Here is a 19,700-nt window from a genome sequence, read left to right on the forward strand (position 1 = left end):
TACGCTAAAATACCCATGCAACGTTTACGTGTGAAAGCGCATTGTCTTCAAACAGCTGAGAATAGGCTGCTGTCACTCAAACGCATGTACTTCCCGACACAAATTATGCGCCTTTTCTGACAGCGCACGCACGTGCGAAAAACATACGCAGGTTTTGACAGCCGAACACAGCCTCGTCCGCCAATATCGATGAGCGTAACACCCGAAGTTTACGGGGAAGAACTAAAACGACACACAAACACATGTTAATCGTTCTTGTGGAACGGTGCACCGTGAATCGAAGTCGAAGCCAAAAGCGCTCATCGTGGTTGTCTCGAGTTCATGAAGCCCTGCAAAATATTCGCTGATCGAATGCATGCACATGGCACAAAAGCAGTTAAAGGTTCCGCGGACGGTGTGCAAGAAGCCACTCGGTAGATATATACTCCGCAAAAATACTCGCCTTCATGCTGTGGCGCTGTGGTGCAATTGGTAGACATCTGATTCACGTGCATGCAGTCCCGAGTTCCATTCCAGGGCTGTGAATTGCATGACTCGCATAACCAATTGGTACTTGACGTGTTTAACAAATCAATCTTATACTTTGGGGAAGCTTACGTCGGCACTTGAGTACTAGAAAGTAGGGCTAATGACCACCTTAAGTGCAACTTTTGCTGTTTTTTGTGAAACATTATGGACGACCACTACGGCGGTGTCACCGGCTTCACCAGCCGTGTGGAATAAATATTATACAAGAGGAAGCGTATCATTACGTGCTACCCTTACGTCCAAAACACCATGAGATGCCGGTTGCGGTACCAGATTTCCAAGCGAGTAGTGCTACGCTTGTGTCGATTGCTGCCACCTTCCGCCACAGCATGCCGATGACGTGCGTGAACTATACAATAGAGTTTACGTTTCTTCACTTTCTTCAATGAACGGTTTTAGTCGGGTGTCCGCAGCTCCTCGGCACATGCAGGCTTTCCTTGAATTGGCTGGGAGCGCGTGTTCGTAGACCTCATGGAGGCTGCGGGCGCTCAACCACATTTACTGTCAGCTTGCGCCTGCAAAACAGCTGTAACGGCCGAATAAACAGTGTAACGGAAAAACCGGAGTAACGGAGTAAGTGAAACAGGCTGACCTGTTTATTTTTTGAAATATTGATTCTTTTCATATGGAAACACCCATTATGAAGAAGGGAACGCAAACGGGTGCTCTGAAAACAAAAGAAGTTGGAAAAAATCTTCCGCCCTCTCCCCGAAGGGAGCGTTGATAGGATGCGTAGCAGCAGTGGTGCGCACGGGGTTGACTCGGTTAAAACGGGCTTCGACGTGGGTTCTGGAACAATGATTTGAAGCAGAATTTGGTGTAGCAATTACTTGAGTAAACGTTCATATGAAATAAAAACACGAGAGAGGCGGGTTGGATTTTCTATAGGTTGCATCGCAGATAAACCAGCTGTGAGAGTAAACAAATTTATTTGCGTGTCTGCAGCTGCCTTACGGACGGAGGCTCACATTGCTAATGGCTGGCAGACTGCGCCTGTATGGCTGTTGCGGACGAGCCACTAATACCCATATTTGCAAACTTAGATAGAGGGAAGAAAAGAGACAGAGAAAGAGTAAACTAAAAGATAGAGAGAAAATAAACCAGAAATTGAGGATATCCAGTTGACCTTGCACTAAGAACTTGCACTAAGAAAAGGGGGAATGTAGAATAAATACGGAAACTAGAGCGAAGAGCAATATAGACAGACGAAAAAAAAGAAGAGTGGGGGTTGCTATAGCCTATTCCATCGGCCACTACCATGCAAGAAATTGTATAACGCTTTCACTGAATTTCTGTGTGAAGACTGATCATGTCGGCTTTCGAGCACTCACTGTTCTGACAAGGGTATTTCGTGAAGGTGGGCTAACGCAGCATCTAGCGGCTGTCCTTGCACGCTATAGCCAGGGCAGTGAGAGAGAACGTGCTCTATTGTTTCATCACTGCCGCAATGATCGCAAGAAGAACTAGTCATAAAGCTAACTTAACCTTATGCGTATCACTGAAGACAACCTCAGCCATAAGTCAACCCTTAACGCGTTTCAAAGACCTACCTTGTTGCTAACGCGGAACATTTCTCGTACTTATGTGAGGTTTGGTTGGGGTAGCCTATGACCTACATTAAGGATTTTTCAAACAGCATAGTGGAGGACGACAACTTTACGTGTTCCGTTTAATAAGTGGACCACGAAGAAGTAATATTGAACAGCACAGCGTACGCCTAATGTTATCGCTATTGCGAATCCTCAACGACCAATGAAACCTGGTTGAGCCCTACGACAACCAAGAATTTTCGTGTCACCCCCGCTTCACTAGCAGTGCCTTGAAGAATCGGCTAGCTGTGCTGTTTTTGCAGAAAAATATTCCTAGTCTTGGATTTATTGTGCCACGTCTCGTGCAGCTGCTCATCACACCAACCTTTATGAAGTTGGCGTGTTTCAAATTGAAGTGACGGCCTTGTCAATTTTTCGTACCCTGCCGTGTCACGAATATACGGTCGAGCGGATACATGCAATGGTTGAAAAACAGTTTTTCCCGTACTGGTAAGGCTTCCACAAGAGGTGCAAACACGTTTCCAATTGTTTGGTTTGTCGTTCACAGATGCACTGTGTGTTGATTGTTGAATTCTACTGCGAGCTGCTTCCACGTTTCTCGTTTTCTTTGAAGGCACGCGGCGCCCGTCTTGGTAATTGTTCGAAAAACCCGTCAAGACATAGCCAATTCGTCGTGGAAGTTCACTTCGTTGCACCATTCCACAAGAAGTGCAACTTTGCAAAAAAATGCTTTCAAACGGCTAAATCTAGCAAATAGGTGTATTGAAATTTCAAAAAAAAAGGAAAGTAAGAAGCATGCACTGAAGCAATCACTATAGCTCCACCGAAGACAACAAAAACATAGAAGACTTCTAAATGACAAAAAAAAATGCCTGCGTCGACGGGAGTTCAAGTGGCCAGACGTGAAACGCGTATTTTACCGGTAGAGACCGGTGCCTAAACAAACATTGCTACTGTTAACGTTTGGCTGCTTCTGTGCATACTGTAATTGGTATCTCACAGTAAATCAAATTTGTGCTCGAGATGATGACTTTGTAGCAAAAATTTACTTACCCTCGCACCCAAAAGCTATGCTTGACGAGTTAAGGACGCCTTTCTTAAGGCGCCTTTATGACAGCATACAGGAGGTTTCTGATACGCACCTGGTACTTTTTTACATATACTTTTCTCGTCCTTTCGTAAGTAGCCTCTCCGCCATAAGTTAAGATCGGTTCACGAATACGACGGTAAATCTGTTTAGTGTTTACCCTCGACGTGTGGTCGAGCTTTGCGCGAGGTAGGGAGGGTAAAGCGAGAGCGAAGTGTGTTGCGAGTGGACGGAGGGGCCGGCAGCTGCTGCCGGTGAGAAAGAGCGATATCAACACGCAGCTGCGAGTTGACCTACTCGGCATCGTTCCAACACCTGCGGCGTGACGTGAGCATGCACAGTGGGTGTACGGAGGGATAACGTTACACAGGCTAGTCGAAGAGCTGCTTCGCATCTAAAAAAGTCACCTAACGCTGAAACGCACAGAAGAAATCTCATGGAGCAAAATGAACGCGTTGTGACAAAAGAAACTCTCATTGCATGCGATGTCTCTCCGCACAAACAAACTCTTACAGATGACAAAATAGTCGTGAGTTCGGACAACCACTTTTAGCGACAGCCATTGATTAGTGGCTGCATTGTGTGGCCAGCCGAAGGGTTAAAACTGACCAAAGAAAGAATTCCTAAATCTGTCTCTAAGCAAATGGACCTTTAAAAAGGCTAGAACATTTACGGCAGAGTTTCGTGAAAGTTGGCAATTATCAGTGCTTTATTTATTGAAACATGTGTGAGAACTTGTATAACCTTGTTTTCTGGAGTCATACTTATCTAGAAAAGTGACACTTTCCTAGGTGAGCCTTAAGTGGAGTATCTGAACCTAACCCAAACTTATGCTTTCTTTATACTTTCATATGCGTAACTCATCACGCAACTTAAGTTTTACTATCAAATACGGGCCTCAAATTGAGTTGTGGTAGTCAAAATTAAATGCAGTCTAAATTCTGAATGCTTGTGCACTGTGCGATGCCAGTGAGTGTTAAAGAACACCAGATAGCCAAATTTCAAGATTTTTTCAGTGCTGCATGCTCCGTAATCTTATCATAGTTCTGGTACGTAGCGCCCAATATAATAATATTCTATTCTAGATGTTATGCAATGTCTGTCTGGAAAACCAGAGAAGCCTGCCTGCCACATGATTTCTAATAAATATCTGCGTTATTTGAAATTAATATCCTGGATGATAAAATCGAGTTGGTTTCAGCATTAGAAATTAGCATAGCTTGCTTGGCTACTTACATATTGCAGAATCGTAGAATTTAGGGTAGATAATTCAGAAGCAAACTCAGTTCATCTTTGTATTAATTTCCTCGAACATGTTTCCACCTAAAACAAATAAGCGTTTGTAGAATATGGTAGAATATAGGTCTAAATATAACTGTCGAAGTTAGAAGTAATCTAAACCTTTGCTCACCATGCATTACTAAACGCAACGAACTCCTTCGACCAATAAATTTGAAATTCGGAACATCCTATTTCAGGAATCTCCTTCGCCACATATACACATACCTGGCTGAAAACTTGGCCCACATGACATCAGCAGAAGAGATTCTTTTTTGCGCAAGACCATCTCGGTCGTCCAAAAAAATGGTTACGCGTGACGAAAGTCCGGAAGGACTTCTGGCGACGATTGGAACTGCCTACTCCGCGCGCTCTACATCTGTGGAACAACCGGAGTCTTCAAGTGACAGCTTCGATTCATCATCCAGTGGAGCAGAGGTATGCGGACAAACTCAATTCAGCATTGCAGTCAACAGAAGCAGAGAGCTGTCGCTGGAAGGAAAGGAAGCATTGTTTTTACAGCTTTCAAAATTGTGACATTAAGTTGACTATGGTATGAATTTGGCTAGTTGATATATCATCTCTGTAGGTGTGAGTGGTCTGTAGCTATTACCTAAGGATGCCGGACAAAATCAGCAATGCGAGTGGTGGGGTTTATCACTCACCATCTTTCCCCTGAATCTACCCTGATAGAAGAAAGTGCAAAGCACAAAGTGAAGAGGCAGAGACTTTTTATAAAGAACTGACTTTTGCCGGCGCCTATATACTACTGGCATGATACTTTTCATGGGAATAGGAAAGGGGACTAAATGATTCCACAAGAAAGAGAACAGTGCTGAGAGAGAATATAAAGAAAAAGGAAATGTGCTAATGATATGATAAATATTGTTGGTCAGGTAAGTTAAAATTTACTGATGTGTATAGTAATAATAAACACGTGCTTGAACGACAACTGAACATGCTTTGCCACTGGTAGGTAACATTGCGAAACATATTACGCCCCGTGCCCGGATCTTCAAAACAGCGTAAAGTTGTAGAGGCATTAATCAATAACTTGTGCGAAGTTGGCCTTTTCATAAGGCTCTAATTGCACAAGGCTGAGCTCATGTCACAATATTTATCATAACCATGCGATGAAACGACAACCACTCAAATCCGAGTGAACTGTTGTTTACTTTCACCTAAAACAATCACGGATTTTCCCGTCTGCTCTTACTCCGCCACAACACCGGGGCATTATCCACTGCCCTAACACAAAAAAGCCAAGTTTTTATGCCGTGTTTTCGAATGGCAGTAAAAGCTTATCCACACATGTATTTTATCCTTATGAATAAAAGTGCCGTTCTGGACAGAGCACTGGCTAACAGCATGAGTGGTTATTTATGTAAACAAATATATACGCCTTGAAAAAGGGACGTTAAAAAAAAGTGACCGAAATGGAGGCACTGTGCATGTGTCCTGTTGCCTTTCTTCTTCCTGGAAAACCCACGCCCTTTTTTTTTGCGATGAGTTACCCACAAATGTCTCACTCTTGAGCAGCAGAAGTAGGAAAGACTTTGATATGTGGGGTTTAACGTCCTAAAGCCACCATATGATTGAGAGACGCCGTAGTGAAGGGCTCCGGAAAATTCAACCACCTGGGGTTCTTTAACGTGCACCCAAATCTGAGCACACGGGCCTACAACATTTCCACCTCCATCGGAAATGCAGCCGCCGCCGCCGGGATTCGAACCCGCGACCTGCGGGTCAGCAGCCGAGTACCTTAGCCACTAGACCACCACGGCGGGGCAGAAGTAGGAAAGACAACAAGAAGAAATAAATGGACAATCGTCTCGAAGGCAGCCTTTGCACCACAGCACTTCTGATTTTCTATCAGAGCCAATAGTGTGGCTTCATCCCGGAGACGGGGACAACATCATATGGGCGTGCTCTATGGGAGTGGTGTGAATTACTAACCTGGTATGGTTGACTCCGCCGAGGCGACGAACTCTGCAGAGTCCTAGATGCTGGCTTAAGAGTTTCTCTGCCCGCATTCATCAATATATAAGGTTTCAAACCCAGACGAGGCCCCCTGATCGTATGCTACAACTGTGCGTTATTGCACCAGTTAGCATCTCCATTTTACCTCGACAAATGGGCAAGTGCGAAAGCCCCCTAGATTCTTCAGCACGCTGAACAAAGACGCATGTATGTGGGCTACTCGAGTACGGTATAGTTAATTCAAACATCACGTCCAGCATAGCGGTTCATGTTTACACCGAGCACGTATCCGCAATAATGGGAGGCGGATCCTTGCTCGGCGTGAAGATGTGGCCACAGCAAGCGGCCGTACACTTTTCTTAAAGCGAAAGTTTTGTGACCCCTTGCGCGTATCGCGCCTTGGCTGGTTGTCTTCGCGTCCCACCGTGATGGTCTAGTGGCTAAGGTACTCGGCTGCTGACCCGAAGGTCGCGGGGTCGAATCCCGGCTGTGGCGGCTGCGTTTCCGATGGAGGCGGAAATGTTATAGGCCCGTGTGCTCAGATTTGGGTGCACGTTAAAGAACACCAGGTGGTCAAAATTTCCAAAGCCCTCCACTACGGCGTCTCTCACAATCATACGGTGGTTTTCAGACGTTAAACCTCACATATCAATGATTTTCTCCGCGCGGAAAACTGCTGTTTTGACCTCGGGGAATAACGACCCCGGTATGGCCTAGTGCTGCAAGATGGGGGAAATTCCATCGGTTGGTGGATTGCTCCACTACCGTGGTGGAGCTTTCAGAAGAAACTGTGGTCGAACAGAAGAGGCTCTCACTCTCCCTTCCTATCCAATCCTAAAGTCTGATGTGAGCTTGGGTGCCCCGTCTTTTGCGTGAACGTGCCTTGAAAGGTGCAAAGCCAGTGGTTTCCTAAAAAGCAGTTTTGTAACTACACTCTAAGTCAAAAGGGTGTGGAAAAGGTGTGTGGTTCGTCCTTTTGGGTACTAATGGGGTTGCCACAACCATTAATCCTTTTTAAGACTAACGGCACCGGGTCTAACAGTAATTGCCACCGACTAGCTCACGGGACTAATATTTAGTCCTCACATTTACACCTTAGCGGGTGACCGTTAGCTCTACAAGTCATCTTAAAGACTAACAATCATTCCTCACATTTGCACCTTATCGGGCAGCCGTTAGTCTCCACTTTCTGACCTTACCGGGCAACCGTTACTCCTCACAGTTGCACCTTGCCAGACGAAAGATTGATCCACTGAAAAACTCCAATGTGGTGAACTTTTTATTCCCACTTCAAATATGTTTTTTTCCTATTTGCCCTCCGCCAAGCCTAACAGTATTTTCACCTATTTTACTACACAGTGAGCAATAAATCATGCGGAAAAGAACCCGCGAAAAATGTATTTTGCCATCTGTGTGTCACTGCTTTCACAGTCACTGCAACAACGAAAGAAAAAAGTCAGACATTGAAATTTTTTTATATATATATACACACGAAGTGTTTCTATTCTTTAAGAGAAATCATGGTGAAATGTACAAGTTTAGCCTCGTTTTCACATTTTGTACAGTCCTTGTGAAGCTCCTTCGACGGAAGCGATAGATGACAGGCCTTGTAGACGCCAGCGCACACAGCCTTTTGCATTCTATGTGCCCATGGCTGTACAATAAAATCGTAAAACTAATTAGTCACACGTGACAGAAGATCATGATGCACACGTATGACAAGTACGTAAAAGTTTATATAAAACATAGGTGTGAAATACGACGTGCAAATAGTTTCACCATGATGTCCCACATTGTTGTGATCCAGGTTTACGGTTGAGTAAATTGTCGCTCGGAGAGAAAGCCTCGGAGCTAAGAAATGAAGAAGCCGTTTAAAGTTATAAAAGAAAAGTAGAAAATTTAAGCATAATTAAGAGAAAAAAAAGATGAAGTTGCAATGAACAGACACCGAGTCTAAGCAGACAAACTAAAACATGTCCTCTAAGTTGTCCAGCTATGATGTTTATGAAAATCAAGTCACCGGTGGCGTTGATGGTGGTGGTGGCTTGGTGGGTTGAGGCGGCGGACGCTGGCGATGTCTCGGCAGCTGGAGTCACGCGCTGACCAGCACGGCGACGCTTGGTGGAAGACGAGGTAGCCCTTGCCTTAAAAAGAACTGCGGCTGCTTACCGATGCTGGCTCGTTTTGAGGAGGTGATAACCACCCGGAAGGTTCCGCCCTCTACGGATGGTTCGGGACCGGAGTCGAAGCCCGGACACCTGGGACGTGACCTTGAACAGTCACGGCCGGAACTCTGGGAGGCCGCGTACCTCCGAGTACACCATGGGCAGCTGGAGCGTCCTGGCCTTGCCTGACTTCACGCGTTCGCGTCCGGAACCCGACACTCAAGTCGAGCGACACCCAGGATCTTCACTCCAGCCAGCTAGATCTCGTTCTGCCCCCGACTCGCCTTCTTCTTCTTCCCGCTCGTGCCTTGACAGCGCAACCATTCGCGTAAACTTTCTCTTCCTTTTTGCGGGCCGCAGTTTTATGCGTGACGTGTCGCGCCAACGTTATCATCGTCTTTCCGCCGCCCAATCGAGAAGCACCGCTGCCGTCACCTCCGAGCACACTGTGCAAAACACCAAGGTGCCACCACACTTCACAGACACCACGACGTCACTATTCTACAGCACAACAGGCCCCTTTTGGAAAAGTTTTTGTGCACGAAAAACTGCTGCTCAGTTCTTAGATGAAGTCACTAAAAACACACGCATACAGAGTAGGCCGAGAACCAAAATTGTCCAGTTGCCTTAGGTTGGCAGTTTACTGCAATGAGATGTAACGTCACCATGCTGAAATAATTGTACTAGTGTATAGTCACTGAATTCGGCTCATGTATTTCGCCCCGACATTTTCAGACCCCTTGATGTTGTCTACATAAAATTCATATTCCTGCAAGGCCAAACTCCATCTCAAGACTCTGCTGTTAAGGTGTTTTGCCCTCTACAAATATTGCAAGGGTTGATGATTGGTCAGAACTACAAAAGAGATTGCGTGTAAATATATATGAAAATTTTCTATATCCCACACAAGAGCTAAACACTGACGCTCTATAGCCGAGTACTTCTGTTCTCGAGGTAATAACTGTCGGCTAGCGTATGAGACTGGGTGTAACACTGAGTCATGGTCTTTCATAAGGACGGCGCCTATGCACGTATCGCAAGCATCACTGCGTAGTATGAAGGGTCGTTTGACATCCGGAGCCTTTACTATCGGTGCTTGGGTGAGCGTCTTCTAGAGGATTTTGAAGACGGCTTCCCTCTCGCTGTTCCAGCTGACCTTGTTGCTTTCTCTTTTCTTGGTCATTTCGGTTAGGGGCTGACCCTTCACGTAATGGGGTATCAAATCACGGTAATACCCTGTCAGACCAAGGAAACAGCAAAGTTGTTTGTTGATCTCAGGCTGTAGAAGTTTTTCTATCCTCGAAATAGTGTCTTTCGCCGGTTGAACTAATCCACCTCCAAGTCAATGGCCAAGGAAAACTACAGACGACACGCCAACTTCACGCTTCTGGGTCTTGATCGTCAGTCAAGCCTCGTGGATCCTCCTCAACAGGTGCCACAGGGTTTCCGTGTGTTCTTGTCATGTCATAGTGGCGATGACCGCGTCATCGATGTAGTGTACGACATTTGGTATGTCCTGTAGAAAGCGTCTCATTAATCGAGTAAAAACAGCAGACACCGTTTCGATCCCAAACGGCATGTACAATAAATTATAATGTTCTGATTCAGTGTAAAATGCTGTTTTTAGTTTGGAACTCTTGTCCAGAGGCACTTGCCAGTACCCTTTAGTGAGGTCGAACTTTGAAAAGAACTTTCTAGTTCCAATCTCCGCAAACATGACATCTGTCCCTGGGATTGGTTCCGCATCGGAAATTAAGACATCGTTAATCCCACGGAAATCGACGCAAGCTCGGTAGCTCTTGTCTGGTTTCTTAACCAGCTCCAACGGTGAATTGTATGGAGAGTCGGACCATTTAATCACTACAAGCTTGAGCATACCTTGCACCTCTTTCTCAATGACTCCTTTCATGGAAAAAGGCAGCGGATATTCTTGCGTGTGCATGGGCTCAGAGGTGAAGGCGGTATTCCAATAAATTTGTTTTTCCTGGTATTTTGGAAAAGACGTCTTCGTGGCTTGCCAAGATCTCGAGAAGTTCGTTACGCTGGCTTTCTTGGAGGTCTCAGCCAAGCATAACCGCTTCTATACCAGAGCTCGCAGTAGCCTTGAAGTTAGGTATTGGCGTATCAGTCTCTTCCTCCTTCACTACAGTAAAGGCTGCCGACTGTGATGCGTTTTCAGGTTGACGCTCTTCATAACTCTTCAACATATTGATATGGAAGAGCGTAGTATTTTGGCCCATGTCCAACCACTAATCAGTTTCCTTTTTTTCTTGTGACCAGAAAAGGTCCCTTCCACTGCATCAGTAGCTTGTTCTTCGTACTTGGAAGCAGTATGAGGGCTCGATCACTATGTTCAGGTGATGGGTTTTACTTCAGTCGATGGGTCACTTTGGCGCGTGACAAGTTCTCTGGTGCCAACAGTATGGTCTTTCCTAAAGGATCTCTGAGGTATAAGACATACGCATACGTGGTCTTCACTTCTTCAGGTATATGATCTCTCGTCCATAATTCTTTTAGTATGCTTAGCGGTCCTCGAACATGTCTGCCATAAAACAACTCGAATGGCGAGAAGCCCGTACTGGGGTGCAGCACTTCGTGGTACGCACAGAGAAGAGCTGCCAACAATCCATCCCATGACTTGGGTTCTTCTTGGCTCAATTTCCGCAGCATTTGATTCAACGTACCATTAAATCGCTCCGCCCAACCATTACACATGGGATGGTAAGGCGTCGATCTAATATGCATAATGGCTAACAAATCATTCACTTCTTTCATCAGCTCAGATGTAAAGCATGACGCCTGATTGCGCAGTATTTTGTTTGGAAACCCAATGCGAGAAAACATTCAGAATAATCCCTCCGCGACAGTAGCGGAATCTATCGATGGCGAAGCTACCGCGTCTGGTATTGAGTGGCGAAGTCTACCAGAGTAAGTATGTAGCGGTTCGCCCTATGCGATGTGGGCTTTAAAGGTCCTATGATGTCCACCACCACTCTTTCAAAAGTAGTGTTAATGAACGGCATGCAACCAAGTGGGGCCTTTCCTACCTCGCGCTGATGATAGACACGTTGGCATAAGTCGCAAGAGCATACATATCTTTTCACTGCCTCCTGAATGCCTGGCCAGTAGAATGCGCCTAAAACTCAGTCGATAGTCTTTTTCACACCCTGAGGCCCCGACATCAATGTTTCGAAAGCAAAGGCCAAAACTTGACCACGCAGTTTTTGGGATAGCACCACTCGTTGAATGATCTTGTCCGAGGGTCCCAGGTAATAACGGCATAGAATTCCCTTTTCTACCTTGAACGATTGAGTCGCACAAGTTCCTCAAAACACTTGACCCACTGTCTTTCTACAAGAATGTAAAGTTTTGTCTTCTTTTTGAGCTTTGCTCACATCCTCTCTGGTCAAATTCAATGTCTTAATGTCAACCTTAGATGATGTCGACCGTTCCCTGCCCTTGACACCAACCACCACAAAATCTGGCAAATATTCTCCCTTTGTTCCTCTTCCACATGAGTGTTCCAATTTTGACTTACTGCCGGAAATTCTCTCTTTCCACTTTTCGTTGGGATTTTGGACTTCCCTTGCTCCTAGAACATTGCCAAAGATGATATCGTACAAAGGTCTTGTCATGCATTTGACCACTGAAATACCTGAAAAATAGGGTGACTGGATTTCAACCTTTGCCTCCGGAACGATAGTACTAGTGCCCTCGGCGAGGAACAACGTATCAGTAGTACCTGTTAGAGCTTCATCTGGCACCAGAGCTCGACGGACTACTAGCGTATTGCTTCCCGTGTCTCGCAGCACTGAAACTGTCTGGGTTCATATAACCAGTGCCGTTCAAAAAACCGTCCGTCTTCATTTTTGAATGCCAACATTGGTTTCACAAACAACAGAAGTGTTCCCAAAAGACATCAGCTACATGGTTTCATCACAGACATTGATGCGGACGTATTTCTTCTGAGATTTGGTTAACAAACGACATCAAAGACTGCGAAGTTTTGGCTTGTAACCCGAATTTCACGCTATACCGCAATGACCGAATGGATAGAGGAGGAGGTGTTTTTGTGGCAGTCAACAGCAACCTCTCGTCCTCGCTGATATATCATGATGCTAACCTAGAACTAACGTGGGTCAGCATGCACAACTGCTCTGTAAAATCAGTGTTTAGGATTTGTTACAGACCGCCAGACAGTCATCCACTTTTTTACGATTACCTGCGCCGTTCTCTTACAAACATGAAATATATATTTTCTGAGCATCTATTTTTCTTTTTGGCGACTTCAACTATCCTGATATCAATTGGCCTCTTCTTTCAGCACCCAATCAATCGTCTTTAACCGGATCCAAACAATTCCTGGAATTGGTACTTGACTTTAACCTACATCAAGCAATAACCACACCTTCTCGAGGTGATAACACTCTTGATCTGCTGCTCACCAGTTCCCCTGATGACGTATTGAGCATCACAGTCCTTCCTGGAATTAGCAATCATAATCTTCTTCACGTTTCCTTCTCAATTCCACTGAAAGAAAGAGCACCTACAACCAAGTTCATAACTGATTACAACAGAGGAAATTTCGAGTTAATTAACGAGGAACTTGCTCGCTTTAACAAAAACTTTGAAAAATCCTAGAGAACGCGCTCTGTAAATTCTAATTGAGAACTTTATAAAAACTCATTACTGAACCTAAACTCTAAACATATCCTTACAATAATTGTGAAGTGCGACTCCAATAAACCATCGTTCAATAAAAGTTTAAAATCATTGCTCATGCGAAAAAAAAAACGTCTATATAAAACAGCAAAGTGCAAAAATAGCCTTGAAGCATCGAATCGCCACTGCCTGTGTGAAGTTCAATACAAAAAGGCAATTATTGTGGCCAAAAATAATTTTTTTCTGCTGACCTGTTCAAAATTCTCCGTTCAAACCCAAATAAATTCTGGCGTGTAATGTCTGCGAAGCCGCAAACTAACCATATAAACTTGTTAACTCTGATGATGAACCGATAAGCTCCGAGAAAACCGCTGCTGCTCTAAATACCGTTTTCATGTCCGTATTTCACACACCCAATACCTGCCCTGTCGAACCTATACCAGTCTTCTCTTCCCAGACCATGCCTGAAATACAAGTAAACCTGGATGGCGTATGCAACCTAATCCACTCTCTTAAAGTATCATCCTCGGCTGGCTGCGACGACATCCATTCTAAATTAATAATAAACCCTATAGCACACTCTAGCAAATTTTTGTACCTTACATTTAAGCAATATTTAAACACAGGAACCTTGCCAGAAGATTGGAAGAAAGCTAAAATAGTCCCCATTTCTAAAGCAGGCCGGCGCAAAAGCCCCGCTTACTACCGCCCGATTAGATTAACTAGTGTCCCATCTAAAATCCTTGAGCATATTATAGCATCAACTCTTATGTCTTAACTAGAATCAGTTTTTTTCTACCCTTTTCAACATGGTTTCTGAATGTATCTTTCCTGCGAAACACAACTGGCTGAATTTACTAATGACATACTATTGCGAATGGATGATCACGTACAAATAGATGCAATTTTTTTAGATTTCTTCAAGGCCTTCGATCGCGTACCTTACACGCACCTGCTCATATCCGCTCTTGATATCCCCCCAAACCTTATAAAATGGCTCGAGCATTTCTTAACAGGACGCGTTCAGTTTACCGTTGCTAACAATTTCCAATCAGCCCCTACCAGCGTCACGTCCGGTGTTCTTCAGGGCACCGGCTTATCATCTCTATTATTTCTTATATACGTGAATGACCTTCCTAGTATCATTAAATCGCAGCCTCGCCTATTTGCAGACGACTGCGTTCTTCATGGTGCTAAAAATGGCATATGCCCCTAAACCTCGCTAAATGTAAGGTCATGTCCTTCACACGTAAACGCAACACCTCACATAAAACCTACTGCATTAATTCGGTTCCCATTGATCACACGCGTACTTACAAGTATCTAGGAGTTCATCTGACATCATCACAATCATGGGTGACACACAATGAAACCATTCGTTCTGAAGCTTCCCGCACATTAAGCTACTTACGACGTAACCTGCGATCTGCATCTCCTGACATAAAAAACTCGCATATCTGACATGCGTGCAACCAAAGCTCGAGTATGCGTCATCTATCTGGCATCCTTCACAAGCTTATCTCACCGATGATTATCTCACCGACAATCGCGCAGCTTGTTTCATCACGCCACAATATTAAAAGCATATCAGCGTAACCGCACTAAAACAAACTTTGTCACTCGCATCGCTCGCTTCACGTCGCATAACCTCTCGTATCTGCCTCCTTCACACATTCTTTTACTTTAGCAGGTCGGGACACCCTCTCCTAAAGTGCCCATTAAGAACGTCTTCTCGCCTGTCCCATACGCACCCTCTGATGACCATAAAATTCCGAACGACGGCGATGAGCAGCTCAATTTTCCCCCATGATGTAACACTCTGGAATACACTGCCAGGTAACATTTTCTTGCGGGGACCGCTCAACATTTTGTGAAAAACCAACTCTTTTCCAAAACCAAATACGATGTCCTAACAGCACATTAACTCTTGCGTTTGTAGTTGTTTTACCCTACTCCCAGAATTACTTTATTGCCTATTATATTTTTTATGTTTTGTTATGCGTGTTATTTCCGCTTGTGTTCTTTATTTGCTCATTCATTGTAATCATTGTGTACCCTCATATTGTTGAATTGCTTAGGAACTTACAACCTAGATGTACGACCCCCCCCCGCCCTTATGAAATGCCTTCGGGCCCTTAAGGATGAATAAATGAAATAAAATGAAACACTAGGCCCTACGAAACCGGCATCTGGCGAGTCACAGCTTTTGGGTGAGTTCTCAGGTGAGTTCTCACTGCGCTAGCAACAGTTCCCTCAAGTTCTTTGAATGGTGGATCAGTACGTTGAGTGGGGTCTTCTTCAGGAGACAGCAAACAAGATGTTATCTTCATAGCGCCATCTATTTTGGTGCATACCTTAGTATCGTGCCCTGGCTTAAGGCAAAATACACAGTAAGGTTGTTTAGGCTTGTTTCGGCAATCCGAGGCCCTGTGACCAGCGTTTACACATACAAAACACTTTATGGTCGCTTTCACAGATAAGCCTCCACTCGTCTTCATGATACTACTATTCTCCGTTCTCTCGCGAAACAGCAGCAAGCTAGGCTGTCGTTGGGCCTCTAAAAAGTCATCACTGGCTTCTGCTATGTCTTCAAGCTTGCTGTACTTCTGTTCACGAAGAAAGAGCGTTAGCCGTTGATGGCAGTTGTTCGAAAATCGCTACGACACAATTAGATTACGGAGTGCCAAGTACTCTTTGTTTGTCTGTGACATTTCTACCCATCGATCAAAGAAACTTGAATGCCTAGCTGCGTATTTTGTTCCGGTCTCACCATCTTGGGGCTTGCTCTGGCGGAACTTCTTCCAGTAGCCCTCCGCCATAAACCGAAATTGTTTATGCAAAGCTACTTTCGCCTTAATATAGTCGAGTGAATCTTCGGGAGACAACCGTCCAAGACTTTCAAGGCGCCCCCACTCAAACACATACTTAAGGCTGTGGCCAATTTTTCTTTCGGCCACTTTTGTCTAGTGTCGTCGTTCTCGAACTTCTTTAGGTATGCATCCAAGTCGTCACGGTTTTCATTAAATCCTAGAATTAGGCTGTGAGGGTTCACGTTGCAAAAAGCGTTCCCTCCAGATCCATGTTCAGCCATTCTCGTCTCGCTACGTTTGTCTTCGCATCTGGCTACTTTCAGTTGCAACTGCAAATTTCTCTCCCTTCTTTCTTCCAGTTCAAGCAGCTCCTTTCTTGCCTCGCGTTCTGCAGCTCATTTATCTGGTGACCGTGCCTCCTGCTCATCTAACCAAGCCCTCAGCTCTTCACCTTCGAGCCCCGTGCGTTCAGCCAAAGCCACTAGCTCTTGTGCGCTTGCCATTCTTAATATGCTTACCGCTACTTCTAACGGCTTCGTCCTGTCGCGGTCGCCAATTTGCGATGCAAGTTTACGGTTGAGTAAATTGTCGCTCGGAGAGAAAGCCTCGGAGCTAAGAAATGACGAGGCCGTTTAAAGTAATAAAAGAAAAGTAGAAAATTTAGGCATGATTAGGAGAAAAAAAAGAGATGAAGTTGCAATGTACAGACACTGAGGCTAAGCTGACAAACTAAAACATGTCCTGTAAGTTGTCCAGCTATAATGTTTGTGAAAATCAAGTCACCGGTGGCGTTTGATGGTGGCGGTGGCTTGGTGGGTTGAGGCGGCAGACGCTGGTGATGTCTCAGCCACTGGAGTCACGCGCTGACTAGCACGGCGACGCTTGGCGGAAGACGAGGTAGCCCTTGCCTTAGCAAGAACTGCGGCTGCTTACCGATGCTGGCTCGTTTCAAGGAGGTGATCACCACCCAGAAGGTTCAAACCTCCACGGGTGGTTCGAGACCGGAGTCAAAGCCCGGACACCTGGGACGGGACTTTGAGCATTCACGGCCAGAATGGACACCTGGGACGTGACTTTGAACAGTCACGGCCGGAACTCTGGGAGGCCGCGTACCTCCGAGTACACCATGAGCAGCTGGAGCGTCCTGGCCTTGCCTGACTTCACGCGTTCGGGTGCGGTACCCGACACCGCAGTCGCGCGACACCCAGGATCTTCACTCCAGCCAGCTTGATTTCGTTCTGCCCCCGACTCGTCTTCCTCTTCTTCCCTCTTGTGCCTTGGCAGCTCAACCTCTCGCGCAAACTGTATCTTCGTTTTTGCGGGCCGCAATTTCATACGTGATGTTTTGCGCCAACGTTATCATCGTCTTTCCGCTGCTCAATCGAGAATCACCGCTGCCGTCAGCTCCAAGCGCGTTGTACATAACTTTAAGTTGCCACCACACATTAGACACCACCACGTCAGTATAAAATGCGTCTTGGACAATTGTCGTGTAGTAGTCACCGTAGCGCAACAGGTTAAGTGCAGTGGCCGCAGCCAGAACTTTGAGGTGGTGTTTGTATAAAACAATTTATTACAAAGAAATGTACCAAACAGTTGCGGCATATTGCATGCTTGAGTGGCAAGAACCTATTCCGGGATCGCAATAAAGTTGACCACTGCCCGAGCGCGCCTCACTAAGGAGCGCTAAGAATCCAAGGTGGAGCAGCCCAGTATGTACTCCTCCCAAGCCACTCAAGATGGGAGGGGGAAATGAGATGAAAGAAGTGGGTTGTTGGGGCACGAAGCGACCACGTGGTAGGTATCGACCATGACCTGGCAGGTCGAGCAGGTGCTACTGATTTGGGGCAAAAATGCCTGGGTAACGCCGCACTGAGATAAGTGTTCGTCTGGAGGCAGCGTTGTATTGCTCGTCCTCTTTCTCCAGAACACGTGTGGGGCCTTGGTAGAGGCAGAGGGAAGTCCGATAATAGGCCAGAATTTCGCGGGAGGCCCAAATAAAAGGACGAGCAGCTGCGTTCACCGCCGCAACTCTGGGCAGGCCTGATTGGCCTGGCGTCAATACTATACAAATGGGATGAGTGTCAAAGCGCCAAGAAGCTGCGTGCGTGCGATATACAACACGACCGAGCCCGTTGCCGGCAAGCGTGATCCGTATCGCACACGCAGGTACGGCAGAATGAAGAATGATCACCTAGTTGTGAAAAATCTAGCGGTGATTTCTGCCCTTAGTCAGACTGAAATAATGTTTGATAGGCGTGCTGTCTTCTCGGCCGCCATGTTAACTCTTATTGCCAACCCGAAGTTTCGTGAGTTGGCCGTGACCATCTTGTCTAAGCAAGAGACGTACAGCGTGGCGTGGCGACTTGTCGAGACCTGCTCCAAACTTCATGTGTGCGGTGAAACGCAAAAGCAGCAGCGCATGGCCATTCAAGCGTACATATAAAGCACCGCGGCGTAATTCTTAGATCATCGAGCTCTCCATGCGCGACACAATGCCAACCGTCACCAGCAAAATAAGGGAGAAAACTGAGTTGGGAGAGAGGCCGACAGCTAGTGTCCGTCAGAACGGTATGCGCATGGCCCGCATCTCCCACATGGTTCATCCCTTTGGTGACTGTGGTTTGCACGCAACACGCTTTCCTCAGTGGTTCCTCTTCAATGGTCTATTCGTTGAAGTCGCGGGCCTATTGGGCTCCGTTGCTCTTTTTTGGGGTAATGTTGCCTCGGACAGTAAGTGTCATATGGGAGGATTTCGTCTCAATACTTGTGATCTTTCTTAACATACATCGAAAGCAGACCTGCAATCGCTTTGTTAAGGTGTTCGGTTTACCCATTGGTCTGTGGGATGTTCGCAACTGCGCTGTGGTGTGGCGCCCAGCTCTAGTGGCACCGGAAGTGAAATGCGAAGATGTTCACAGCAACATCCAGTGCGATCGCACTGGTTTACATTTCTCGCCCTTACGTTGTGAAATAATAAAGGTGAAGTTTAAGCATCCTCTAAAAGCGTAGCGTGATAGCGTCACGGCTAAGAGTCTAAGGCAGTATGCGCAACTGCGTAGCGGTAAGCCATACGTTGCCAAATAATTATGGCGAAGTTTAAGCATCCCCTAAAAGCGTTGCGTGATAGCGTCACGACTATGGGTCTAAGGCAGTTTGTGCGACTGCGTAGCGGTGAGTTTAGTTCATTATGTACCTGACGATAATTATTACAACTTATAGCTTAACACGTAACAGGTGGCCTAGTTTAAACCACCCTCTCGTTATGCCACTCACGTGGTGCCATGTCTTGTTTACTTATACACTTTTGTCACTTAATATTATATACGTGAACATGATTCAGCACTGGAGATGACCCATGAGTTCCCGGGTGTTTGGAACTCCGGTGTTTTTCCAAAGCAACTTCAAGCATTAACGTGGCCATGTGATCATTGCCTGACCACCTCACAGAGCGCTTCAGTTCGATTTCTGCGCGAATCCTGGATTTTCAGTTCTATGCATCCATCTTGATTTTTGATTGATTAATTGATATTAGGGTTTAGCGTCCCAAAAAACACCATATGATTACGAGAGACGCTGTAGTGGGGGGCTCAGAAAATTTCGACCACCTGCGCTTGTTCGCCGTGCGCCAAAGTATGAG

General features: G+C 45.8%; 1 protein-coding gene across 2 annotated transcripts in view; it reads left to right on the forward strand.

The window, feature by feature from the left end:
• Window positions 1–19,700, forward strand: part of LOC119160988 (uncharacterized) — a 75,216-nt gene that overhangs the window by 13,604 nt on the left and 41,912 nt on the right. For both annotated transcript variants that reach the window (XM_037413288.2, XM_075880284.1), the window contains exon 4: window positions 4,644–4,881. In XM_037413288.2, coding sequence (XP_037269185.2) covers window positions 4,644–4,881 — 238 coding nt within the window. The remainder of the gene's footprint in view (window positions 1–4,643; window positions 4,882–19,700) is intronic.

Source organism: Rhipicephalus microplus, chromosome X (genome assembly GCF_043290135.1).
Source record: "Rhipicephalus microplus isolate Deutch F79 chromosome X, USDA_Rmic, whole genome shotgun sequence".
NCBI lineage: Eukaryota > Metazoa > Arthropoda > Arachnida > Ixodida > Ixodidae > Rhipicephalus > Rhipicephalus microplus.